We start from the raw sequence: 23,891 nt of genomic DNA, 5'->3' as shown, positions 1-23,891 counted from the left end.
AAATCTGCAAGATATAATTAAAAAGTAGCTTTTATTGTAATAGATAGGCTGTGCAAACAATCAGATTTGGTAGTTAAATTTCATCCACAAAGAATAAAAAAATAGAAAGCTAGACCAAGGTATAGTACAATCCATGATAAAAGCTCCGTTCAAATAGAGCCAGCTCAACCAGACACCCATTGAGACTTTGGCAAGTCACAAGGAGCATGTGAGGAGGAAGGGGGGTGGGTTAAGGAGAAACAAGGGAATATGTTAAGTTCCTATATGGACTGACTTGCAGAATGGGATGGATTTACCCTGCAACAACTCTTCGTAGCCATGCACTTTTCCACCCAGGAGTTAACAGCAGCTTGTGATCTCAGTTTATCTCCCATGTAGTGCCAGTGTTTACATTGGAGAGCAAAGGCAATACTGGTCCCCTTTTATACCATATGGAGACAGGATTCTATTATTTGCATAGGAATCAAACCATAGCCTTTCAAAGCTATGAGCAGTATTTTGGACTGTTTACCCTCCTGCAGAAACTTCACATGTCTCTTTGGATGATAGATATCAAAGCCAGCAGGAAAACTCACAAATTCTACAGTGGCAAAAAACATATTTTTGAAAAGCAGAAATGCCGCAGGTTTTTCTTTTTTCCAGTCTTTGAGTCAGTCTTTTTTGGCTTTTGACTTAAGAGCACTTCACATTACAAAAATTTCCTATCAGAACACTTTTCCTTACTTCATTTTTGCACATACTACAGATTCCAGTTCAGTACAGTCAAATCATGTGACACACTTCATGCCCAAGAAATGTTCAATTTGTTGTGGACATAGGTTAAGAAAAGGTTGCTATGTGCGCCATCCTCTTGCCTCCTGCCAGGATAATGCCCCAGCACTTTAACCCAGTCATTTCTCATCCAAGCGACAGTAGAGGTACATTGACACCACCATTGCTGCAAGCTGGAGAGGAAGGAAAATGCGAGGGGAAAAATGAGTAAGTATCTAGTACTATTACTGAGCCAGTAGTGTTGGACTAAGTAGGTCTTTGGGGACAAGGGTTCAAATCCCTGGTCAACCATGGAACCCAACTGGATGAACCTTGACATATCACACTCTGAAGGCAGTGACAAATCTCCTCTGCAGAAATCTTGTCAGGCAAACTCTCAGATAGGGTTGCCATAAACTAAAGTTGACTTGAAGGCACATAACAAAAAGAACAAGTCTGCTATTACTGTTCAAGTGCTTTTGAAGCCACATGCTCTCAACAAAAATATGCCTTATGGAGAAGGGGAAGAAGCAGGCAAAAACATTTTAACATAGGCGAGAAACCTCTGTTTCTATCCACCCAGTTTCTTTGCACTTTGCTGTTGTTGTTGTGTGACTTTAAGTTGTTTCTGACTTATGGTGACCCTAAAGCAAACCTATCACAGGGTTAACTGGGGCTGAGAATCTGTGACTCACTCAAGGTCACCCAGTGGGTTTCCATGACCAAGAGGAGATTCAAACCCAAATCTCCAGTTGTAGTCCAATGTTCAAACTATGTTGGCTTTTTGCACTATAGTTCCCATAATCCCTCATCAATGGTCATTAAAAATATATTAAAATGTGTATTTTTAGACAGGCACACACACACACACACATACTGCCATACCAATTAGCAAAATCCAGCACATTATTTTTGTCATTTTTGTATGAAAAGACCATCCATTTTAGGGTGTGCATATTCTTCTGCCCATCATCAATTATGTAAGATATCCATATTTCCTCCAAAATTCATGAAAGCAAGTAATGTCTTCATTATTACATGAAGACATTCTGTCCAACAGGGGCAGTGATATGGGGCAGGGCTAAGAGATTTTGGGTTCACCATGCAAATAAGGAGCAAGTGTTTTGTGGAAAAGGTGGCCCTCTAGCAATGGGTTTCCAGGTGAGATCTAGCATAAGAAAGATCAGAACCCTGTGGCTTTTTACTTCATTAGTATGATTTATTCATCATTCTCTAACATATGGGTGGCCAATTGTAGCAGGAACCCATTTCTGCCCCAAGACTCTTCAGGGGCCACAGAGATTGCCAAAAGAAAACAAGAGAGGGAGGGAGAAACACAGCCAGATATGGCTGGAAAAGCTGTTTTGTGGTTTGGGAAAAAAAAAAGGGGGGGGGGGTTTAAAATGTTAACCAGTGCAGGGGGTTTGGATTTATTTAAAAGGTAAACTGCCATTCCTGGTGGCTTCTTCTTGGCTAAAAGAGGGAATTTGGAGTGTTCAAGTCATGGCAAACCAGTTTGAGGAACACCTACCACTTACCTCATCAACTTTACCTAACAGTAAGAGGTACCTGCTGCCTAGCTGGAAGCAGATTAGCAGTCGCTTCATGTTACAATAAATTTAGAATGAAAAGCTACTAAGGGCCTATTCAAACACAGGTGTCATGGTTAGAATAGGATTGACACACAAGAAATCAAGGCTCAAGTCCCCACTGAGCCATAAAAAGTGGCATATAATGTAGGTCTGAATTTCAATAATCCTGTGGTATGAAAGGCATCAGGCTTGTTGGGTCGGTAATCTTTAGTGTTGAAAAAGTTAGCATATGCAGGACTGGTTACTTGTCTTGCAATTGGTAATATCATCCACCTGGGGCATCTCATCCTTGGGCACAGTTCTCCCCACATGAGTACAGTTGGCCCTCTGTTTTTGCTGGGGATTCATTCCAGACTCCCATCCCCACCCCACACCCCACCCCCGTGAAAATGAAGCCTTGCTGATATTGAAGCCCCATAGGCTTGAATGGAGCCCATGCCTGCGAGCATGCATGGGGTGTGCCCCATTGAAAATAACAGAGGCCGCCCCTCTGTGAATATTCAAGACCACAGATCTCAAGTCCGTGAGAACAGAGGGGCAACTGTTTATATACATTAGGGCATATCAGTGGAAAAGAAGCAGCACAGATCAGTTCAGAACACCTTTTTCAACATACCTCCAGTGCGCAGATCCCAGCTGCTACTCCGCCTACAACACCAGCATTCTGACGTATTGCATCTAACAACTGAGGGAAACAGCCCTAAGGTATGGGTTTTTTGTTGTTGTTTTAGAAAGAGAAAAAAGATAAAAGAAGTCATTTCTGTTGCATTACAGTCTACAATCAAACAAGAAATGGACATTACAAATGGGCAATCATATTGCATGAATATCCCCAAGGGAGGGAAAGGAGTTGCCTAGCTTCCCATTACCTAACGATCTGGCAAAAATCACTATCTCAGGTACACAATTTTAAAAAGTTTTTTTAAAAAATTAAAACTCCCCAAAATTGTACAGTTATATTTTATGTTCCTAAAGTAATCGAGTGGCAAAAAGTGTGAGCAGGCAGGGAGGTAGGCCTGGTTGGAGCCCCCAAGGAGGGTTGAAGGACAAAGATGCCCCCTTTCCCGTGCTTTTGCCAGCTTTTAGTTGGTTGTTTCCTCCATTTTTCATGAATGTCCTACATTTTGTCCTCTATTTTGCGGAAGAGAATTATGACAACCCTAGGCAGAAGTGTATTGATATTTATTTTGAACATATATATTCACCCTTTAAGTTCTTAGGGTGGCTGGCAAATTTAAAATACATTTTTGGGCACTGTCAGAAGCTTCTTCACCAGAGCACATAAAGGGCACTTAAGAAACACATTTAACGGTGTGTTGTCCCACAAGAAATGTCTTCCCAAACTACCCTGGGAGAAGTCCCAAATCTGCCATCCAAGTTCTCATTTAGATGGAATTCACCCACAGTTCTGTGTAAAATCCTTCTGCACTTGGGAGATTCAATTAGCTCATGGGGAGACATATTTGGTTTTCTTCTACCCAGAAGAGAGGAGTCCCTGAAGTTGTGTTAGACTAGTAGGGAAAATACAGCTTCAGCAAAAGCACCACTGATGACAGGTCTCCTTCAAAAATACAGACTGGGTACAAGAATCAGCAAAGCAATAGCACTTATAACTCTGCTTTCTCATCCTCTTCCAACGCTACCCAATAGACAGATATGTTCTTAATTATTTTCTTACCGGTATATTGCTTATCTGCGCAGTGGTGGCATCACAGGGATCTTTGTTTTTGCAGCAGAATGATGGATAATCACCAGAATGGGTTTGCATGTAGTAGGAATTATCAAAGTCTGTGTAATTGGACAGACCACAACATTTCAGCTGAAGAGAAAAATGTTAAAAGAGTCAAGAAGATGCTCATTTGCTATCCTACCATGCAAGTATCTCAGTGTCCTACCAGCTGTTTTTCTGGAGCAGAGCAGTTACTCAGAAACCTACAGTATAATTTCATGTAAACCTCAGTGAAAAAGCCCCTACTATGCTTGCAAAAGGTCGCCAAACGAACCTCTGGAGAACTGTTGCTGATCTGTGTTGGAAATAGTGAGTTAGATGGACAAATAGATTGACTTAATGGAAAGTAATTTACTTGTTGTTGTTATTGTTGTAAACCACCTTTGAGTTGATCTCAACACATGGCAACCCTGTAGATGAGACACCTTCAACACTCCCTATTTTCCACTGCTCTCCTTATGTCCTGGTGACCTCCTTTGTAGAGTCCCTCCATCTAGCATGTGGTCTTCCTCTCTTTCGACATCCCTCCACCTTATCTGTCCCAATGAGCCATGCTTTCTCATGATGTGGCCAAAGTATAACACCTTTAACTTAATAATCTTAGCTTCCAGGAGAATTTCAGGCTTGATATGTTCTAGGACCCATTTGTTTGGTTTTCTTGGCTGTCCATGGTATCCTCATCAATATTCTTCTCCAGCACCACAAATTGATTATCTTATTATCCACTTCCTTCACTGTCCAACTCTCACATCCCTACATGGTAAGAGGGAATACAATGGCTTGTATGATTCCAATTTTCATGATCAATTGTAAATCTTTACTTTTTAGGATTTTTTTCTAGTTCTTTCACAGCTGCACTCCCCATTCCCAGTCTTTTTCTGATTTCCTGACTGCATGCCCATTCTGATCTATGTTTGATCCAAGGTACAAAAACTTTTTTACTATTCCTTTTTTGTCACTGTCTAGATTGAATTTGTGTAGATCCTCTCTGGTTATTGTTTTTGCTTTCAATATGTTCAGCAGTAATCCTGCCTATGCACTTTCTTCCTTGATCTTCCTTAGTAGTTGTTCCAGATCTGTGATGTTTTCTAGTAGTAGCATGGTGTTGTCTGCATATTTTAGATTGTTGATATTTCTTCCTTCTATTTTCACTCTTCCTTCTTCTGTGTCCAAGCCTGTTCTTCATATAATATTTTCTGCATACAAGCTGAACAGTCAGGGTGACAGGATGCAGCTTTGCCTAACCCTTTGCCAATAGGGAACCATTATGTTTCTCCATGTTCTCTTCTAACAGTAGCATCTTGATCTAAGTACATCAAGATTATCAGATATGGTGGTATTCCCATGTCTTTAAGGGTGTTCCACAGTCTTTCATGATCTATGCAGTCAAAGGCTTAGCTAGAGTCTATAAAACACATGCTGTTTTTCATTTGGAATTTGCTGATATGCTTCTTTAGACATCATATGTTTGCTATGTGGGCTCTAGTGCCTCTTCCTTCCTCGAACCCTGCTTACAGTTCTTAACTATTTCTCATAAGAGCAAAAACAAGCTGGCATCCTATTAGTGAACTATGATTACTTAAGTTTGTATTGTAACCCACTTTTTGGGTCATTGAGGAAATCCAAATTCTTTTACCAATCACAGAGTGACCAAAATATCCCCCTGGACACCAATGTTTTAAGTGATGCAGGCCTCCCCTACTAACATGGCCATTTCCAAGCTGGAGAGCCTGGGGATTGGTAGAGACACATCCAGTGGTTTTCCTGTAGTAGGACACACTACAAAGATGCCATCTTCAGGAGCCTCCCAAAGAACATTGGCAGTCACTGCAGTTCTCCTGTTGCAGCACATCCAACTACAGGAAAACAGTCAGATATGTCTCCACTGATCTTTTCACTCTTCAATAACATGAAAATGGTCAGGGAGAATGCATCATTTAAAAAGTGGGGGTAACACTGGCAGATGTACCTACAGAGATATAGCTACATGCCACATGTACAGCTCCTGATGCATTATCCAAACCCTGTCTTGCAGCTTTGGCTCATTACTGAACAGCAACTCTTCAAAACATACCCCCTTTAGGGGCTGGCGATGCTTATAATGAGCATGGATGGTGCAGAAATGGGAATTACTCAGATGCTGTTAGCCAGCCTACTCAAGTTTGAACGATACTGGGAGCTGCAATCCTGCAACATCTAGAGGGCCCATTCCCACCTTTGGGATGATACCTCTGCTCCATTATAGACCACTGAAACACTACAATCAAACATTGCTGCTTTGTTATTCTGGATAGCTCCAGACTGTGAACAGGCCAACATACCTCTGTCATTGTGGTATTCCATACAGTAGTAATGTCCTTACTTTTCCCGTATTCATTTTTCAATAGCTGTGTTACAGTTCCTTGCAATATAGTCTCTGCCTGGAAGGAAGAAAAGACAGGAGGAACTTATGGAAAAGAACACATTGGAACACACTGATAACTTCAGAGATAACTAAAGAGTTCAGGCTATATTCTTGTTTTCACCATTTCAATAACTGTTAAATTCTTCTTCTTCCATTTGCTCTGCCCTCCAAATGCTCTGCCAGTAGAAACCAAGATTCATACTACTTTCTAGGCTTCACAGTTCTATTTGCACTATAATATGTAAACAAACATATTAAGATTTTCAAGGTCACTTTGGCTCACCTTTTGATCAAATCAGACCACTTCCCCCCACATCCCACAAGAATGGGGCAAACACACGAAGAAACAAAGTTGCCTTTGTAACGCTTAGTTTGACATTCAGGAGAATGCTCAACACACATATTCACATGTTCTTCAACCACTTATTCAAGCTACCCTGCTCTCTCATTGATAATCACTCTTCTTGTGAGGAACCCACACAGACTACAACGTGGCATTTCCCAGAAAAACCAGGAAGTGAAACAGGCCAACATTTTGCTGACAAAGGATGCTGAAGTGCATTCAAACACATTCACAAATGAGTGTCACATCTCATGAATCTTTTGTTGGGGGGTAGAAGGTTTGCTATACAGAGATGATATGTCTTAACATTTCTTAGCAAGAGCCTTACAACTTCCGTTATATAAATAGAAGTGACTCCTAAAACATCACAGTTTAGAGGGAGTACATATCACAGATGTACAGTGGAAGCCTATGCATCTTTACATTTAGTTCAATGAAAGCCTCCCCCTTCTACACACACACCTTGCTTTTCCGCACTCTAGCTAAAATTCTCACAGCCAGGATCACTTTTGATATGAGAGCCAGGGTAGGAAAAAATGCCTGAAAATGTGCATGGTCTGATGGTATCAGCAGACTTGGTCATCATCTATTTTATTACATGAATAAACATGGCTTCACAGTCCTATCTATCTGGGTGGTTAGGCACCTAGTAGAACTAAACGCATGTAGGTTAAAGTTGCAAAATGTAGCTCCTTAGGAAAGGATTCGAACTACCCTAACCTGAGGCCGGGGGGGGGGGTACATGGGGAATGCTCAAAAATGGCCTTGAGGAGCTGTAGAATTTTCACATTCCTGTTCTAATGGATGGGTAATTACTTCTTCAGTTTGGGATGCAAAGATGCTACAATAGAGTATGTGTCTAAAGGTAATGAAATATGCCACATTTATTCTTAGAAAGGAAGAATCCCTCTATTAAGCAAAGATCATGCCTGAGTTTTATCTAAATAATCCTTTGAGTGAGGAAGGATTAGGTTCCTTCCCTGATGATTTTTTTAAACATCAGATTTGCCTTTGTCATCATCATCATCATCATCATATCTTATTATTATTAAAATATTCATACCCCATCCTATATCAGGAGATCTCAGGGCAGCTTACAAATAGCATTTAAAAAGGTCACAGAGGTTAAAAAGTTTGAAAGGATAAATAAACTAAAATATATTAAACAACATAATGAGTTAAAACCTTTTTTAAAAAAATTAAAAAGTTTTCAAAACTATAAACAACAGTATTGGGTTGAATTAATAAGGCCCAAAGGCTTTGACAAGCAGCCAAAGTTTAACTTGGAACCTAAATGACATGCGTGTTGGCACAAGTCATGCCTCTAGAGGGAACGAATACTACAGTTGGGGTGCTGCAACAGAAGCAGAACCACTGCAGAACCGTGCCTCCTACTCCCATCCTGCAGAGTTAGTCCAGTAAGATATTATGATCATTGGTGTCAAAAACCGCTAAGAGATCCAGGAAGATCAACATGGTAGCACTCCCCCTGTCTTTCTCCCCGAGTAGGTAGTCATTGAGAAATGGGTCGAGATAATCTGTTTCCTCCAAGAATGCCTGAAGTTGCCCAGCCACCACATGCTCAAGCACTTTGCCCCAAAACAAACAAGCTTCATTTATATACTGCTTCATACCACCTAAGCAGTGTCTAAGCAGTTTACAACTGTAAGCTAATTGCCCTCAACAATCTGGGTACTCATTTTAGCGACCTTGGAAGGATGCAAGCCTGAGTCAAGCTTGAGCCCTTTTGCTGGTCTTGAACTCACAACCTTGTGGTTTTGAGTGAGTGGCTGCAGTACAGGCATTTAACCACTGTGCCACCAGGTTATTTGCAATTGGGTAGTAGTTCTCATGTACCTCATTTTTTATGTGTGACTAGGATGGGCACATGATTAGTCAGCTTAAGCCAATTTAACAAAGGCAAAGTAAAAACTAATTACGGTATACACAAAAAGAGCATAACTGTTCCCTTATAACATTTCACTAATTTCTAGAAAGACACAAAACCATTAGCTGATTGAACCTTTTTGCTTTCTTCCTTACTTTTATTAAGTATGATTACATATCCCAAGAAATACATGACAGTGTTTCTTTCTGTTGCCACACATGTCATTGCTTCCTGACTAGAGGTTCCCAACCCATTAAATCAATATCATTAGAGTAAATATTTATTTGAACAAATGAAATGATTTATTCCCACATGTGCTACACAAAAGACATTTAAACATGGTAGTGTAAATTAGTTCTAAATGCAAACCTTTCCTATGTTTGCAAATCAGCTACCCAGATAATTTCAATAGTTAGTCCCAACTAGATTAGACTAGAACATTACATAAGTGTTTTCTTAACTAGTCCCCTGCATTCAAGTGGGTTAAGAAAGCACTTATGTAATATTCTAGTCTAACATCTGGTTTAGCTTTTAAACTCCTCTACTTACAGAGAGAAGAGAGCTCTTTCAAGAATGACTACATTGATTTACACTTTTACGAGTCTCTTAAATATAAAATTTTGCCTAATGAAACTATGGCACTCTGGCAACAAAAGTAAGAAAATAAATTAATGCCAATAATGAACATCTGCCATGCAGAGATGGAGAAAATCTGCTTTCAGATAAGGTAATTACACTACACACAGCTAAACAGGGATGCGCAAAGCACCTTGCTGTCTAGGACAAAGGACACCTCCTTACCTCCATTCCACACATAGATGCTAACTGAAATGGAAGGTCAATCTTACCTCAAGTCCTTGCAACAGGACTGATGACTAACTGAGAGAGTGGAGGGCACACATGCTCTGTCCTCCAAACATCACAGGTGTTGTGCTCCCCTTAGAATTTGCTACATATGACAAACTGGCTCACTACCTAATGGTTGGGCCAGGCCTGTCTTTAAGAAGCTAACAGCAGAAAGACCCTCAGCTAAAATAAATATTTTAAGGCTGAAAGTGTTTAACACCAGTGTTTTAGTGCTATCAATCAAAAGGCATAATGTAACTAATCTACCTTCACCTCCTTAGGAATGTGGTAAGAAAAAGGGTGGAAGAGTGAGGATTACAAATGGAAGATTACATCAATCATGGTACCATAAATCCCATGAGTGAGAGGGAGTGATTATACAGTAGAAGTGTCCACTGGAAGCATGACATGCCACACATCCCAAAACCCATACCTTCTACTCCATGTTACTTACAAGTGATGTGTAGACCAAGGCCACGACTGCAGCAGCAATTTCAACTATGAAGATGATCAGGATAATTGTGAAAAACTAGGAAAAGAGAGAGCATGCATTATTTACTCTACAAAGCATTGATGCAGAACTGAGAGAAGAATTATTCAGTATCTTTGGTCAAGTGTGCCCCATAACCATTCTTTTGCATTTGTGAGGAGAGTGGTCATGTGACTATGAGTCTTCGTCAAACTGTTGCAACTGTGGCAAAGGGAAACCACATTCTAAGGAGGGATTTTCCATAGCTATGCTACTAAGGATTTCCCTAACTGATGGGACATGAAAAAGTCTGGACTTTTTCCACAGGAAAAATAAAATCAAGCCTTCCTTATAGATCCCTCATTCTGCTTCCACAGCATTTTTCTTGCTTGGAATCCTTGATCTTTCAGTGCACTAAAATACATTTTCATTTCCATCCAGTTGATTTCTTGTACATTGAACTGAACTGTTTCAGGCCATTTGGCAGTATTTATAACTTCCTCATCCTCATTTGACTAACACAAACCTATTAGGAAGAAGAGGCAGGACGACAGCAGCTTTAAGTATTGCCTTAGATGCTACTGAAAACAGGCTACCCCCTGCTCATATGGACTTCCAAAAAATGGGTTTCAGAAGCTGCAATAACAATGTTTACACTCTATTACAAAATGGGCAAATATGTCCAACAAGTTTACATCTCTCCTTGCTTAAAGGTCATCCAAATGGGAAACAAGGTTAGCATCTTTCAGAATAGCCAAAAGCCTTATTGTTTTTATTCAGCAGTATCTTGGATTTATTATATGAAGTGAAAAATGCATAATGGTTAGAGTGTTAGGAGATTATCAGACATCCTTATCCCATCAATGACAGCAACCATGTGAAAGACATTCACACATTTGCACTGATCCTGTCATTAAATTGTCAGTGAAATGGAATTGCATTAATGCATTCTTCCATTAATACAAAATGAAGGGCAAGTATAGGACAATTCCACTTCAATGATGAGACAACGATGGGATTAGCACAATGTCATGTGAAAGTCTTTTGCATGATCATGGTCAATCATAGTTTATTGATGGGACACTGACAAGATAAGCACAATATCATATGAAAAGCTAGTCATGGCCATGCTATAAGGACAGGAAAAGGACGTGACAAAACGTTCCATCCCCTGCCTGATAACTTCCTTAGGTTAGGACTGAGGATACCCAGGTTCCAATCCACACTAAGCCATGAAGCTCAATGAGTGAGACTGAACCAGTCATGATCCTTCAATCTATTTTACCTCAAATTACTGTTGTAAAGATGAAAAGCTTGGGGAGAAGAACCATGTATACTGCACTGAGTTCCTCAGAGGCAATGTACAATATAAATATACCAACATACACACATATACAGTGAGTAATTTGATCTAGAAATTCTACTGATTAAATGGTTCTAGTTTTCTTCCATTCTTCACAAGGCTCCTTCATTACAAAGACACAGGGCACATTCATTTCGGACAAAAGACATGAACTGTTCCACATTTGAATTTTACCGTGATGAGAAGGCATTTGCTCTCTTTCTGAGCTCCACAGCATCCCAAAAAGCCCAGTACAAACAGGACGGCACCAATGGCAATGAGGAGGTAGCCCACATTCACAAACTGCAAGACGCTACTGGATAAAGGGCCGAACATTTGGACAAAGGAACCACTGTCAACACTGACCCATATCCCAATGCCCAACAGTGCTCCTCCACCAAGCTAGGGGGAAAACAAAGAAAAAAAATTATTTACAAGTCATGGTACTAGGAACAAACATGCTTATTACACTTTCGCTCGAAGTGTGGAAATTCCACTGTTCATACCAGTTTGGAGACTCTGGGAGCTGTGATCCAAAATGATAACATTTTCAAACATTCCTTTAATTTAGGTCTGTATAAAACCAAACTATAGACCATCCAGTAAGCTCCATATCATATCAAACAGACTTTTGAAAGCTTCCTCAGCCTAAACCTGCTACCTGATTTTTGACGTCACAGGCAAGCAACAAAGAAAGATTGATAAAACTCTGGTGCATCATGATGTGTTGTATTTGGCTTGGTGACACACAAGTTGTGCTGGCATTCTTTAATTACACTGTGCAAACTGGTAAATGTGGTAATAATCACTATTATTAGTTAAACACAGTCCTTTAAAGTTTCTTTGCAGTGTGACTCTGTTAACACCACAGCAAATACAGACATTTGCAAATCAGCTATCATTTTCTTTGTATCACACATACAAGTATCTCTGCACAAAGAATGTAACTCCTCCACCTATAAAAACATAATCTGTTACAATATTTTACAAGTTCATTACAAGGTTCCACCACATGACAGCTCATCCCACCTTCATGCAAGACACTTCTTGGGCGATGTAGCAGAATTTTTTTTTTTTAAATGTCAGTTGGGCAGATTAAGAGGGAGATATTCTCAGCTGCTGAGAATAATGGAACCAGCATTTATTTGTACAATTTACTGCTTTCTATAAGACTAATAGCAGGGATGTGGATGAAACTGGATTCTACACAGGAATTTGTGACCATCAGAAGCACAGAGGACCCAAATTAGACTGATTATGATTCTTGAAGAATGTGTATATGAGGGTATCTGATATAATTTCCTCTGGGAAGCAAATAGCAGCTCCAGGGAAGGAATTTTAATTCAGAAAATCAGTACAGTCAGGTTTGTCCCTGATTTCATCCCATCCCCTGAAACCACTGAGGTAGTAAGGCTGCTATTACTTCACCTTGATTTTGCCATTTTATATAAGGGATACCATTTTACCATGTCACTGTATATAATGGGTCTTGAGTGTCTATGGATTTTGGTTTCCACAGGGGTTTCTGGAACCAAACCCCAGCAGATTTCAAAGGCCCACTGTATATAATATTTAGTTGTATCTTAGTGTACGGAGTAAAGTATGGGACTAAACTGGAAGAAGCCATTTGTCTCAGAAACCATGAGGGCTAGTGGCTTCTATGTCTATGTCAATGGTACAATGAAGCTGTCCCAGGATTTAGGTGGATTTTAAAGCAGATGGACCCTCTCACCTAAAATAGGTCCAGCATCTTGGATAGATCCTGATAAATTTGGCTTACTGACACAGAGACCCCTCAGTTCACAAGGGCAGAAGAGTGTACAGAAGCCCAGCGCTCTCTGGTTTTTAGCATTTGAGTGGGGTATAAATACTACGAATAAATAATAAATAAAATAAAGCAGAGGGGAGGCACAAGTTTTCATCCTTTCCCTGATCCTTGTTTATATTGTATAAGGGAGTGTACACACCCCTCCTCTGAAGGAGTTCTACAGAAATATAAAACTACAACTTGATTTCCCTGTTTCATGCAAATATGACTTCCACAAAATCCTTTCAGCCACAAGAGAGGAAAACACAGAAGCACCTCATAGTGTGCTGAAGGGACAGGGGCTTAGTGGGTAAGGTAAGTAAAGCATTTGTGTGTCTCCACACTGAATGGCATACCGGAACCCCTTCAAACTTTAAAAATTTAAGAAATCAAGCCATATAAGGACTAGCAGCTTAGCATTTTTTGAAACAAAATAAACAAATGATGCTGTAATCCCATCTCCAACCTCCCATAATCAATCCAAATTTTAGTCTATACAGTATATCAGAATTGTGGCCAAGTCATGCACAGAGTTGAACCAGCTCACTCCAGAGACTATTTTGACTTAATCAATATTGTGGTACAGCTATATACTTTTTTCTTTACAGTGACTAGCAACCTCATTTCTTTCATACGTTTATTTTGGTAATAACTCATAAATATCTAGATCAATGATTTAGTGTCATGAAATAGCTCTGTTCTTTACAGTCAAAAGGCTTCTTCCCATTTGTGATCTGGTAGAAAAAGACAAATACCCACTCACTCTCTGAACAGGGCTTTTAGGTGGAAACTGGATAGCCTTCCTTGTTCAATTTCAGTACTAAATATCACTGTTAAGAAATTCCAGTTTGATTACATTAGACTCTTTCACCTCAAAGACAGGAAACCTGAACTCTCCCAGTGGTGGCTGCTAGCTTCCAGTATAGTTGGGCACCTTAGGTTTATGTCTGGATAAGCTCCTTTAATGTTTGGAATAAACTCAAAGTGGATTCACTACCCAGCTGGCATTGGCTGCCCACTGTCTGATCTAGCATTACTGCTGTGTTGAGGTGGTTATTGAGAGATCAGAATACAAGATATTTGTGTTGGCAAATTGTCATTCAAATAAGCAAATATATTTCCGGACAATGGAAGGTGCCACAGCCCATACTGAAAAAGTTATGCAACTAGCCTGAAAGAGTACATGACAATTCTGGCTATGTTTATTTTAGAAGATGAGAATAATAATCTCTAACACACCTCTTGGCCCAGTAACCAAACCTGATAGAAACTAGAGGCAAACAATAGAAGTAGATCACTCCTGGCATATTTATACGTGATGGAGAGAAAACATTTAACCACACACCACCAAGAAAAAAAAAATGAAAGCAAGACGGTCAGAATCCTAGATCTAGCATGGAAGCCTCTTAGCCTATAATCCTATATCTATTTACTTAGAGGGAAGTCACAAGCTCTCAGCCTCAGGGGAAGGCCATGGCAAACCTCCTCTGAACAAATCTTGCCTAGAAAACCTGGTTCACCTTAAATAGGATCATCATAAATAGGAAATGACTTGAAGACGCACAGCAACAACAAGAAGCCACACTAAACTCAGTGATACATCTGAGAAGACCTTGTGCTATTATTAGCTAAAACAGAAACAGCCCAATACTCTTGACTGTAGAAGCACAAGGTTCTTCAAAGTTTAAAACCAGGTTGTCAAAAACAGAAACCAAGCTTGTGTGTTTATGAGGCTTATCTATACTGTGGGACCTCAGTATCTGTAGACTTGTCATCCGTGGATTTGAGCCTGTATTGTCGCCAATGGCAGCACATGCACACAGCCGCACTGCACTGAAGTCCACCCTCCCTCCCCTTATCTGGTCACAGACCAGATAGAAAAGCAATAGCAAGTACATTTCTATACTGCTTATCAGTGCACTTAAACACTCTCCAAATAGTTTACAATGTGTAAACTAATTGCCCCCAACAAGCTAGGTACTCATTTTAGTGACCTCAGAAGGATGCAAGCCTGAGTTGAGCCTGAGACCCTGGCTGGTACTGAACTCTCAACCTTATGGTTTGTGAGTGAATGGCTGCAGAACAGGCATTTAACACTGCGCCACCATGGCTCTTCATGGATGGACTCAATCAGGGAGGTTTATGGGCATGGACTTGCAGGACCCGAGAAGAGCAGTGGAAGATAGGGATACTTGGAGATGTCTCATCCACAGGGCCACCATGAGTTGGAATTGACTCGAGGGCAGCTAACTACAACAGTAGAGGATGACTTTTCAGCAGGTGCATGTTCACACATCTGCAAAGCTACATATGCTTTGCCAAGACTTCCTGTTTTACTCTGTAATTAGATGCACAGAAAAGGTCTGTTTTCCTTTATCTCAGGCCAAAATAAAGTTTCCCCCCCAACCTCCAAATAGATGGCTAAATCCAGCATTCTCAAAAAATTCAATAAGCAGAAATGCCAGTGATAGCCTGTGGCTTTCCAAGGGTGTATCTACACTGCATAAATAAAGCAGTTTGAAACAATTACCACAACTCTGTCCTACAGAACCTTGGGGTTTGTAGTTTGTTGAGGCACCAGAAGCTCTCTGACAGACCAGGCTGAATACCTCAAAAAACTACGAACCTCAGGATTCTACAGGATGGAGCCATGACAATTAAAGTAGCATCAAACTGTCATTTTTGCAGTGCAGATACAGGCCAAGCCAGCAGAGTAGTGAAAACGTTCTGGGATTTTTAGCCTGAACTTTGGCGGAGCCATCCAATCTTCTGAAATCTTTTCCCCAAACTAGGTTCAGGATCTCCAACACCGGCTTTAGAATTCAACAGGTACACCATCTCATTGGCGTAGAAGCCACAAGACATCATTGTGAGAAGTAGAAGATTCCCAGGGCAGTACAAGGACTTGAAATGGCCCTGTTTTCACATAAGGAAGATTCTATTAGAAGCTGTCCAGAATTTCAGTTTGGTCACATGCTGATTTTTTAAAAAGTGAACAATGGCACTTGAGATCATTCTGAAAACATTCCGAACAGGGTCAAAGCAATTATCCTTGACCACAGGTGCCAGCTTTGTTTGCCTTCAGATAAACCAGCAAGGCAGGCACTGACTCAGCCCATACCTAAACACAGGTGCCAAGCTGGAAACAGGGGGACCATGGGAGTGTGGGAATCCCCCACCACTAGCCATACTGTCAGCTTCTTTCCTGTTCCTTTCAGCTGCAAGCCACTGTAGAACCTAAAACATTAGGTGAAATAAGTACACACAATGCTGCCTATTTGTGAAATCCAATCTGTTCCTGAGTCCTGACTTTCAGTGCTTTTTGATAATATGTGAAAACACAGGAATGGCTGACATTACCCACTGCCTGGCAAAGGAATTTCCACATTTGTTTTAAAGACACTCCCTTAACACTTTTTAGAGGGTGGTCTTTCCTAATGGAAAAGTGCTTAATTTCCCATTTAAAAAGAGTTTAGAAATCCAGCATAGTTACGGTTTTGGATAAACGTGCTCCTGCACCAAGAAAATTTGGATTAGGATAGTCATGTTTTTTCTAATTCATGTTTTAGTTTGCAATATATATTTTCTCCATTATACCCTGCTAATGCATGCAAGTAAAGTTCATATCTTTATAGCCATATTGAAAGAGGTGGAGCTATGGTTGAGACCCAAGAGATGCCAGTCCTATTATGTATCCCTGTTAAGTATCCCAGGGATGCCAGTCCTATTAAGTATTGTGGGATGGGAGGTATCACAACAACCCTGCTGTGTCATCCTGTTTTGAGTATCCAGTCTTTCTGCATATTTGGTTGTCAGGGAAATAAGAAAGAATTCTCCAAAAATTTATTGTAGCAGCAGTGAAACTAAATGAAGGACTAAAAAAAGTGAACAGAAGTGGGAAATACAGTAATTGATGGTTTAAGCTGCAGATGGAAAAACATTTGTCAAGATGCCAGGTTGACTTACTGAGAAACCATGTCATGCAGTGCATCTCCAAGCAATAATGTGTTGCTGAAGTATGTGCTGATATAGACAAATTACAGTCACATACTACTGTTCAGTTCAAATTCTCATATAATCATGTATTTTTGTATTTGATTCACCCATCAAAAATAAATCTCTCTTGCAGACACAAATGGCTATAAAGTGTTTGTTAAAAGCAGAGAGTGTGCCCACACTGCAGATATAAAGAAGTCCAACACTACTTTAACTGCCATAACTCTATCCTGCAGAATCCTGGGATTTGTATTGTGATGAGGCACCAGAACTCTCTTACCAAACTAGAAATCCAAGGATTTGGTAGGATAGAGTCAAGATATCAAATTATGGTATTGTGGTATCAAATTGTTTTATTTCTGCAGTGTGGAAGACCAAAGAGTCCCACCCTTTTTCCATTAGAGTCTCTGGTAAAAGAGAAAGAGCCAGATAATTGTTGGTACATACCAGTGGCGGCAACTGTGCAGGCTTTCAGGACTGCAGTTCCCAGCAGCCCTGGCCAGCATAACCAATAGTGATGAATGCTGGGAACTACAGTCCAACATAGGAAGAGCCACATAATTTCCACAGCCACTGTATAGGATCAGCAGAGTTAAATTTATATCTACCAAACCAATTAAAAACAACCAGAGTCCACTTCAAGTATTCAATCTGTGTTGTGGTCATTATGTGTGTATCTGCATATGCAGAGGAAGTGTGACAACTTTCATCCCACTTCCAGTATCAAAACATCCAAGACATAAATCATTGATGACCCTGATACCTTACTATATAGGATGAGATTTAAATATACAAAAATACAGTATAGCTGTACTTGCAAAGACTTCTGGCCACATGATTAAGAAGCCAACTGGTAACAAGACTATTACAGTCAGCCCTCTGTCTTTGCGGGGGATCTGTTCTAGACCCCCCCTGCAAAAACAGAATTTTGCACATATTCAAACTCCATAGGTTTGAATGGGGGAGCGTGCCGCAAGCGACTGCATTTTAATGCCCTTTGTTTGCTCTTCACGGGTAAGCGAGGGTCGCTGATATGAAGTCCACACAAATGGAGGGGCAACTGTATATAACTGAGGCACAGGGGCTCTGTTTAAGTATTAAATGCAGGCATGAAAGAGACAGTTCATTGGTATGCCTGTTCCCTGTTCAAGTACACTGCTCCCTCGGGTTACGTAACCTGAAAAGCCTTCGCAAGCCGAATTGCCATAGGCGCTAATGGGGAAAAGCCGCGTTTCGTGCGAAAAAGCGCCGAAAAGCACCAAAAAATTTTTTCGTAACCCGAAAAACATTTGTAACCCGGAACAATTATTTCCAATGGGATTTTTTCGTATCCCGGAAATTTCGTAACCTGGGTATTTCGTATCCCGAGGTACCACTGTAGTCTGAATATCTGAATATATCAAATGTTAAGCATCGGTCTCTTTGAAATTATTTTTCTGCCACAAATAATCAAAGATAAGACCAACAAAAAATATCTCCCCCCCCTTCAACATTTAGGGGGGGGGGGGGGGGAGAGCCACTTTGAGATCTTCATTTAAAAAAACAACCCTGTTGTATTCCAAGAATGAGCAGCCTCATTCAAAAGTCTACTGAAAGAACCCATTTGAAATCTTCAGAACAGATTAAGGGCTGCTTCATACATTGCTGTGATATAGTTCATTACATTGTCAGTCTCTCCCTGCTAGTCTTTGTGTTTGTTGTGAAACCCTACTGTTGTGTGTTCTCTGCTTCATACAAAGACATACTTCCTACACTATCACCTGAACATCTCACAATGGATACCATTGTGTACATGCACCAGGAAGACATAGTTGGGAAAAGGTATCAATGTACGTTTATGAATCAAAACAGACCAAAGTGTGCAGTCCTCATAAGGATATACACAGATTAGCATAAATCTTTCCCACTCTCTCATTGTACCTCCCCTTCTCCAAAGGGTAGTTTAAAATCACTGGATACTTCCTAACAGTAGCCCACAATTTCATTTCTTTACTTTTAATCTTTCTGTTTGCAACCACAGCATGAGCAAACACAGTCAATTAACCTCTCATGTGTAAATAGTCTTCCTCTGGGAAGTTCATGTCCATTTTTAATAGCCAGAACCCATTAGAACAGAACTCTGAGGTCTCCAGGCTTGAGAACACTGCCTATGAAACACAGTAATATAAGCAGCAGTCTTCTATATAACTGTTTACCTGATTTCATGTTCACATGTTGATGTGTGCCAAGGTTATAGGTCCTATGACCAGCCTTCTCCAACTTTACCAATTTTTACTTGTTTTGGACTACATTGGCTATCACCTCCAGCCAAATGGCCAAGGATGATGGCAACTGCAAGCTAAAACAACTGAAGTGTGCACCATTGGGAATATGGCATGATCTGTGCCAGAAGAGATTCAGCAGCTGAATACGTTGTCTGAATTTAAAAGTGCATTAAAGACTAGTCTCTTCCAGCAGGATTATTCCGGTGATTTTTAAATTGTGAATTTTAAATGATGATGTTTAGATGTAGGTTGTTAATATGTGTACATCTTATTTATCCTTTTAAGTTGGTGTGTGTTTTAACTGATGTTATTTGTTTATTGTTGTTATCCCCCACCTCAATCCATGGGGAGAGGTGGGTAAAAATAAACATCATCATCATCGTGCTTCCGATTAGCAACAACTTCCTTGACATTGATCTTATTCGCTTCAATAATATCTGAGTTGCTTTACCAGTTCATTAGCCTCATGGCACATTTAGTGAGATACATGTAAGCTATTCTGTTTTACCTTCTCTTAAGATATAAATATCTATGCCAAAGAAATAAGCTCAAGAATACCATCATAGAGGCACGAGAGGAGCATGTCACTGTGCTGCTTGTTGAAACACCATTAACAGGTCAGGCGTGAAACCAAATGTAACACCCACAGAAACCATAAAACCTACTCTTCCTGTTCGGAAAGAGAGAAGTTACAGGAACATATATACATTCTAATGAGTACATTGGCTTTCATCATGATTGTATTTGTTACCCAGTGCCATTTTGTGGGCTTGGCCTGCCTTTGTATGAAGGCACACCCACCATCAGGGCTAATAAATCCAGCAGAACCCTGTGGCACTCCTATTCGTGCCATGGGTGTGGTAGCTCCAAAGAGTAATCAGAGTCCCAGAGGAAGTTTTCTAGAAGTCAACCCTAGTATTAAGAGACTGCTCCATGTTATTAAGTACAGGTTTAATCCATGAACAGACACAGCTGTAAGGAGTGTAGGTGGGTAGACATCAGTTTCATAGAACATACTGTGCAAGACATCTGAAGCCACAGTGTACTTGTCTCAGCCGGAGCTAGGAAAAGTAGTATTTCCACAGTCTGGTGCCAACATGTAATCAGAAAAGGCCAGCAGGCCACCTAAGTAACATTTGGGCTGTTTTGTTAAGGAAAATATGGGAGTACAGCATTGCAGTGAAACTAAGTGTTAAAATCCTTGCCAAGTTTGCTTCCTCCCTGTCACTCTTCTCCCCCCCCCCCCATGACTTCTTGTTGTAGCTGACAGCCTTCAGGTAGTTTCTGACTTATGGCAGCCCTAAGGTCCCCTATCATTTTCTTGGGAAGTTTCTTTAGAGAGGGTTTGCTTTTGCCATTGCCATCATCTGAGGCTGAGAGAGTGTGACTCACCCAAGGTCACCCAGTGGGTTTCACAGCTGAGGTGGAAATCCAACCCTAGTCTCCAGAGTCTAAGTCCAACACTAAAACGATTATACCATGCTGGCTACAACAAAATGTGTGTGTGTGTGTGTGTGTGCACGTGCGCATTATGGTATCTCTGATGATCTTCCACCACCATCTAGTTTTATCCTACTACATTATTCACATGCTGGTTTTTGTGGCAAATATAGTTATCTCTCTTAGGACATTTGTAGTTAAATGCTCTATAATCTTCTGGTAGCCTGGGATTTATAAAAAGGGATTGGTTGTAAAGGAAGACACATCACACTGTAAACACACATCACATCAAAACATTGTATCTGGTTTAACATGCTGTCAAGGAGAAGACTTAACTGTTCTCCTATAAGATCTGTCCTTGAATTTGGATAATCTGCGAAGCAAGTATATTTGGGACTGCAGTCTCAAAGTTTTTTTCTCAGTTTCATTACGTATGCAGACACAGGGCCTTCATTAGACCTACACAACCTCTAAAGTGCGGAATGTGCTCTGGACTGTGTGCCACACCCAGTCATACTTCAACAAGAAATAAATACTTACCACTATGGCTAGATTAAATAAAACCATCATGACCTTCAAGAAAGTGAAACAACTCATCTTGGTATCTGTAAAGATTGTAAGAAAAATGTTAAAGCAGCTACTCAAGATGCTTTATATAGCTAAACCCAATTCACCATCCATTCACCTGGGGCACACACAGGGTTCAATTTATGACTGAAACCATTACAGGTGTACCATGAAGGACAATTGTGAAACTCAATATAGTTTTGTTTCCTGGTAGGTATGCTTTGTATTGCACATTTACAAGCAGTTAGTTGGGCAATATGATCACTTATGATGCCACAGGAGAGGAAGCAAACTATAAATTTAAGAAAGCGGGTGGATGGCATATATATCACCTCAAAATCCCCTAAACAAACTGAACTAAAATCTTGTTCTGCTTTCAACCAAACATTCCCTTTTAACAGACATGTTAGGGGTTCCCCATTATTGTCTATACAGCATTAGAAACTATTAGAAAAAAGAAACAAAACTGAGAACAGTAGCATTCAGAGACATAGCTGTGCTAGGATCTTGTAGCACCTTTGAAATTAGCTGCGCAAAAGAAGTTGTAGCATCTGAGGAAGCAGATCTAAAGTCTACAAAAGATTATACTACAACTTGCTTAGGGGAGCCAGAGTAGAGTAATGGTTTGAGTGTTGGACTATGACTCTGGAGACCAGGGTTTGAATCCCGGCTCAGCCATGGAAACCCACTGGGTGACCTTAAGCAAGTCACACTCTCTCAGTCTCTAAGGAGGGCAATGGCAAACCCCCTCTGCTGAAACTTGCCAAGAAAACTCTGTGATAGGGTCACTTTAGGGTTGCCACAAGTCGGCACACAACAACTTTTTTGACACAGTTAGTCTCAAAGGTGCTAGCCTACAAGATCCCCTTGGGCTTCATAGATCTGTTTGTCTCGAAGGAGGAACACCTGCTGGACAGATGAGAGGACTATGAAAAAGGTCTAGACCCAGGAAAATCTCTGTTTGCTCCCCCCACACCCACCTTTCAGAGAAGCAGTCACAAGACATAACCACTAGGAGCACTTGGTATTCCAGAGTCTTATTAGTGAAGGACAATACAACTAGCTTAGAAGTTTAGTTTTTCTTGCATGGCATGACTTGATGGCCCTTGAGGTCTCTTCTAATGCTATGATTCTGTGGTTTTAGGTCTGGTTCTTATTACAGTACTCTGCATTCTCCCCATGTTTGAAAAGTCTCATTCAAATTCTTCAGAAGAAACCTCAAGCAAAACACAGCACTTGCTTTTCTTTGGGTGGAACAAAAGAAAAACAAACTGCCCTTAACCAAACTTTTTTAAAAGAAAAAAAAATGACATTAAACAACTTGTGTCTTTTGTCTTGTCCACTAGCAAACACAAATCAAAAACCTGGTTTCAGTGCTTCAACTGAAGTAGGTTATACCTCCCAAAGCTTATGCTAGAATAAATGTATCAGTTTTTAAAAATAACACAGAACTTTTAAAAACTTTGATGTAATTCCAGCATGCATCAAAACTTTTCTTTAACAGGGAAAGAATCTTTACAGACAACCACATTCCATAAACAGATTAGACTCACCTGTATGGGTCACAACCTTAGCCAAGAACAAGGTGAACTCCTCTTACTGTCTTTCCAATGAGCAAGAAGTCTGCCTCTTAAGTAAATGCAATGGCCCTTGCAGCCTATAAGAAACACCCCTTCTTCAAGCCAATCAAGTCTCTTTAAGGGCAAAGGCCACACCTCACTAACTTAGTTTTAAGAAAGGCAAAAACTACAGGAGCCTTATTAAACTGTACTGTTCTTTATTCTTTCCTGCCCTCTAGTGGCTACATGTGAATATTCTTTCATAGTTTTCCTCTTTTTTTATGCATATAAAGTCTAAATACCCTAAAAGCACCAGATCTTTCCCTGATCTTGGAAGCTAAGCAGGGTCAGCCCTGGTTAGTACTTGGATGGTACACTGCTAAGGAATTCCAGGTGTGGTAGACCTGTTGTTTTCCAACAGTAGGGTGGGACCCCTGCTTGGGGTGCAAGAGTTTTTTTAAGGGGGCCCTGATCCCTCCTGTTCCCTAACTTTTTTTACTTGTAACATTTACACATGTTGAGTTTCATACTGAATTTACTTAAATAAAACTCCTCTAATTTGAATGATATTATTTCCTTATAAAATGTTAAAATATGACTATACATGAATGTGAAAAAGAAAATACACATACTAAACAAAATATGTTTATTCATATAATAATACGTTGAGAGGGTTGGGCATGGCATTTGCGTGTAAAGGGGGTCACAAGGGGGAAAAGTTTAAGAACCACTGCTGTAGGCTGTATTTCAGAGGAAGGAACTGGCAGCATGGTGTAGTAGGTTGAGCACTGAACTATGACTCTAGAGATCAGGGTTGGATTCCCTGTTTGACCATGGAAACCCACTGGGTGACCTTGGGTGAGTCACACAGTCTCAGTCCCAGAAAACATTGCGA

At 40.4% G+C, this 23,891-nt stretch overlaps 1 protein-coding gene across 1 annotated transcript; it reads right to left on the bottom strand.

Moving 5' to 3' along the window:
• Positions 1–12: 12 nt before the first annotated feature.
• TSPAN1 (tetraspanin 1) lies at positions 13–23,140 on the bottom strand. Its single transcript, XM_042465058.1, has 8 exons — positions 22,991–23,140; positions 21,411–21,475; positions 11,559–11,765; positions 10,007–10,081; positions 6,393–6,491; positions 4,021–4,161; positions 2,959–3,042; positions 13–944 (listed from the first exon to the last, which is right to left on the bottom strand). The coding sequence occupies exons 2-8, from the start codon at positions 21,465–21,467 to the stop codon at positions 891–893; spliced, it is 717 nt and encodes a 238-aa protein (XP_042320992.1). The 5' UTR covers positions 21,468–21,475; positions 22,991–23,140; the 3' UTR covers positions 13–890.
• Positions 23,141–23,891: the final 751 nt, after the last annotated feature.

The sequence above is a fragment of the Sceloporus undulatus genome, chromosome 4, assembly GCF_019175285.1.
Source record: "Sceloporus undulatus isolate JIND9_A2432 ecotype Alabama chromosome 4, SceUnd_v1.1, whole genome shotgun sequence".
NCBI lineage: Eukaryota > Metazoa > Chordata > Lepidosauria > Squamata > Phrynosomatidae > Sceloporus > Sceloporus undulatus.
Note: the sequence above shows the minus strand (reverse complement) of the source record. Positions and strands in the feature narration are given on the sequence as shown.

What these genes read in the sequence shown, in the direction of transcription:
- TSPAN1 (XM_042465058.1), bottom strand. Translation starts at nt 21,467, where the DNA reads ATGAGTTGTTTCACTTTCTTGAAGGTCATGATGGTTTTATTTAATCTA. An exon ending in GCAAATGCCTTCTCATCACG is followed by an intron (nt 10,082 to 11,558) that starts GTAAAATTCAAA and finishes CTCTTTTCCTAG; the next exon opens with TTTTTCACAATTATCCTGAT. An exon ending in CCTTGGTCTACACATCACTT is followed by an intron (nt 6,492 to 10,006) that starts GTAAGTAACATG and finishes TCTTCCTTCCAG; the next exon opens with GCAGAGACTATATTGCAAGG.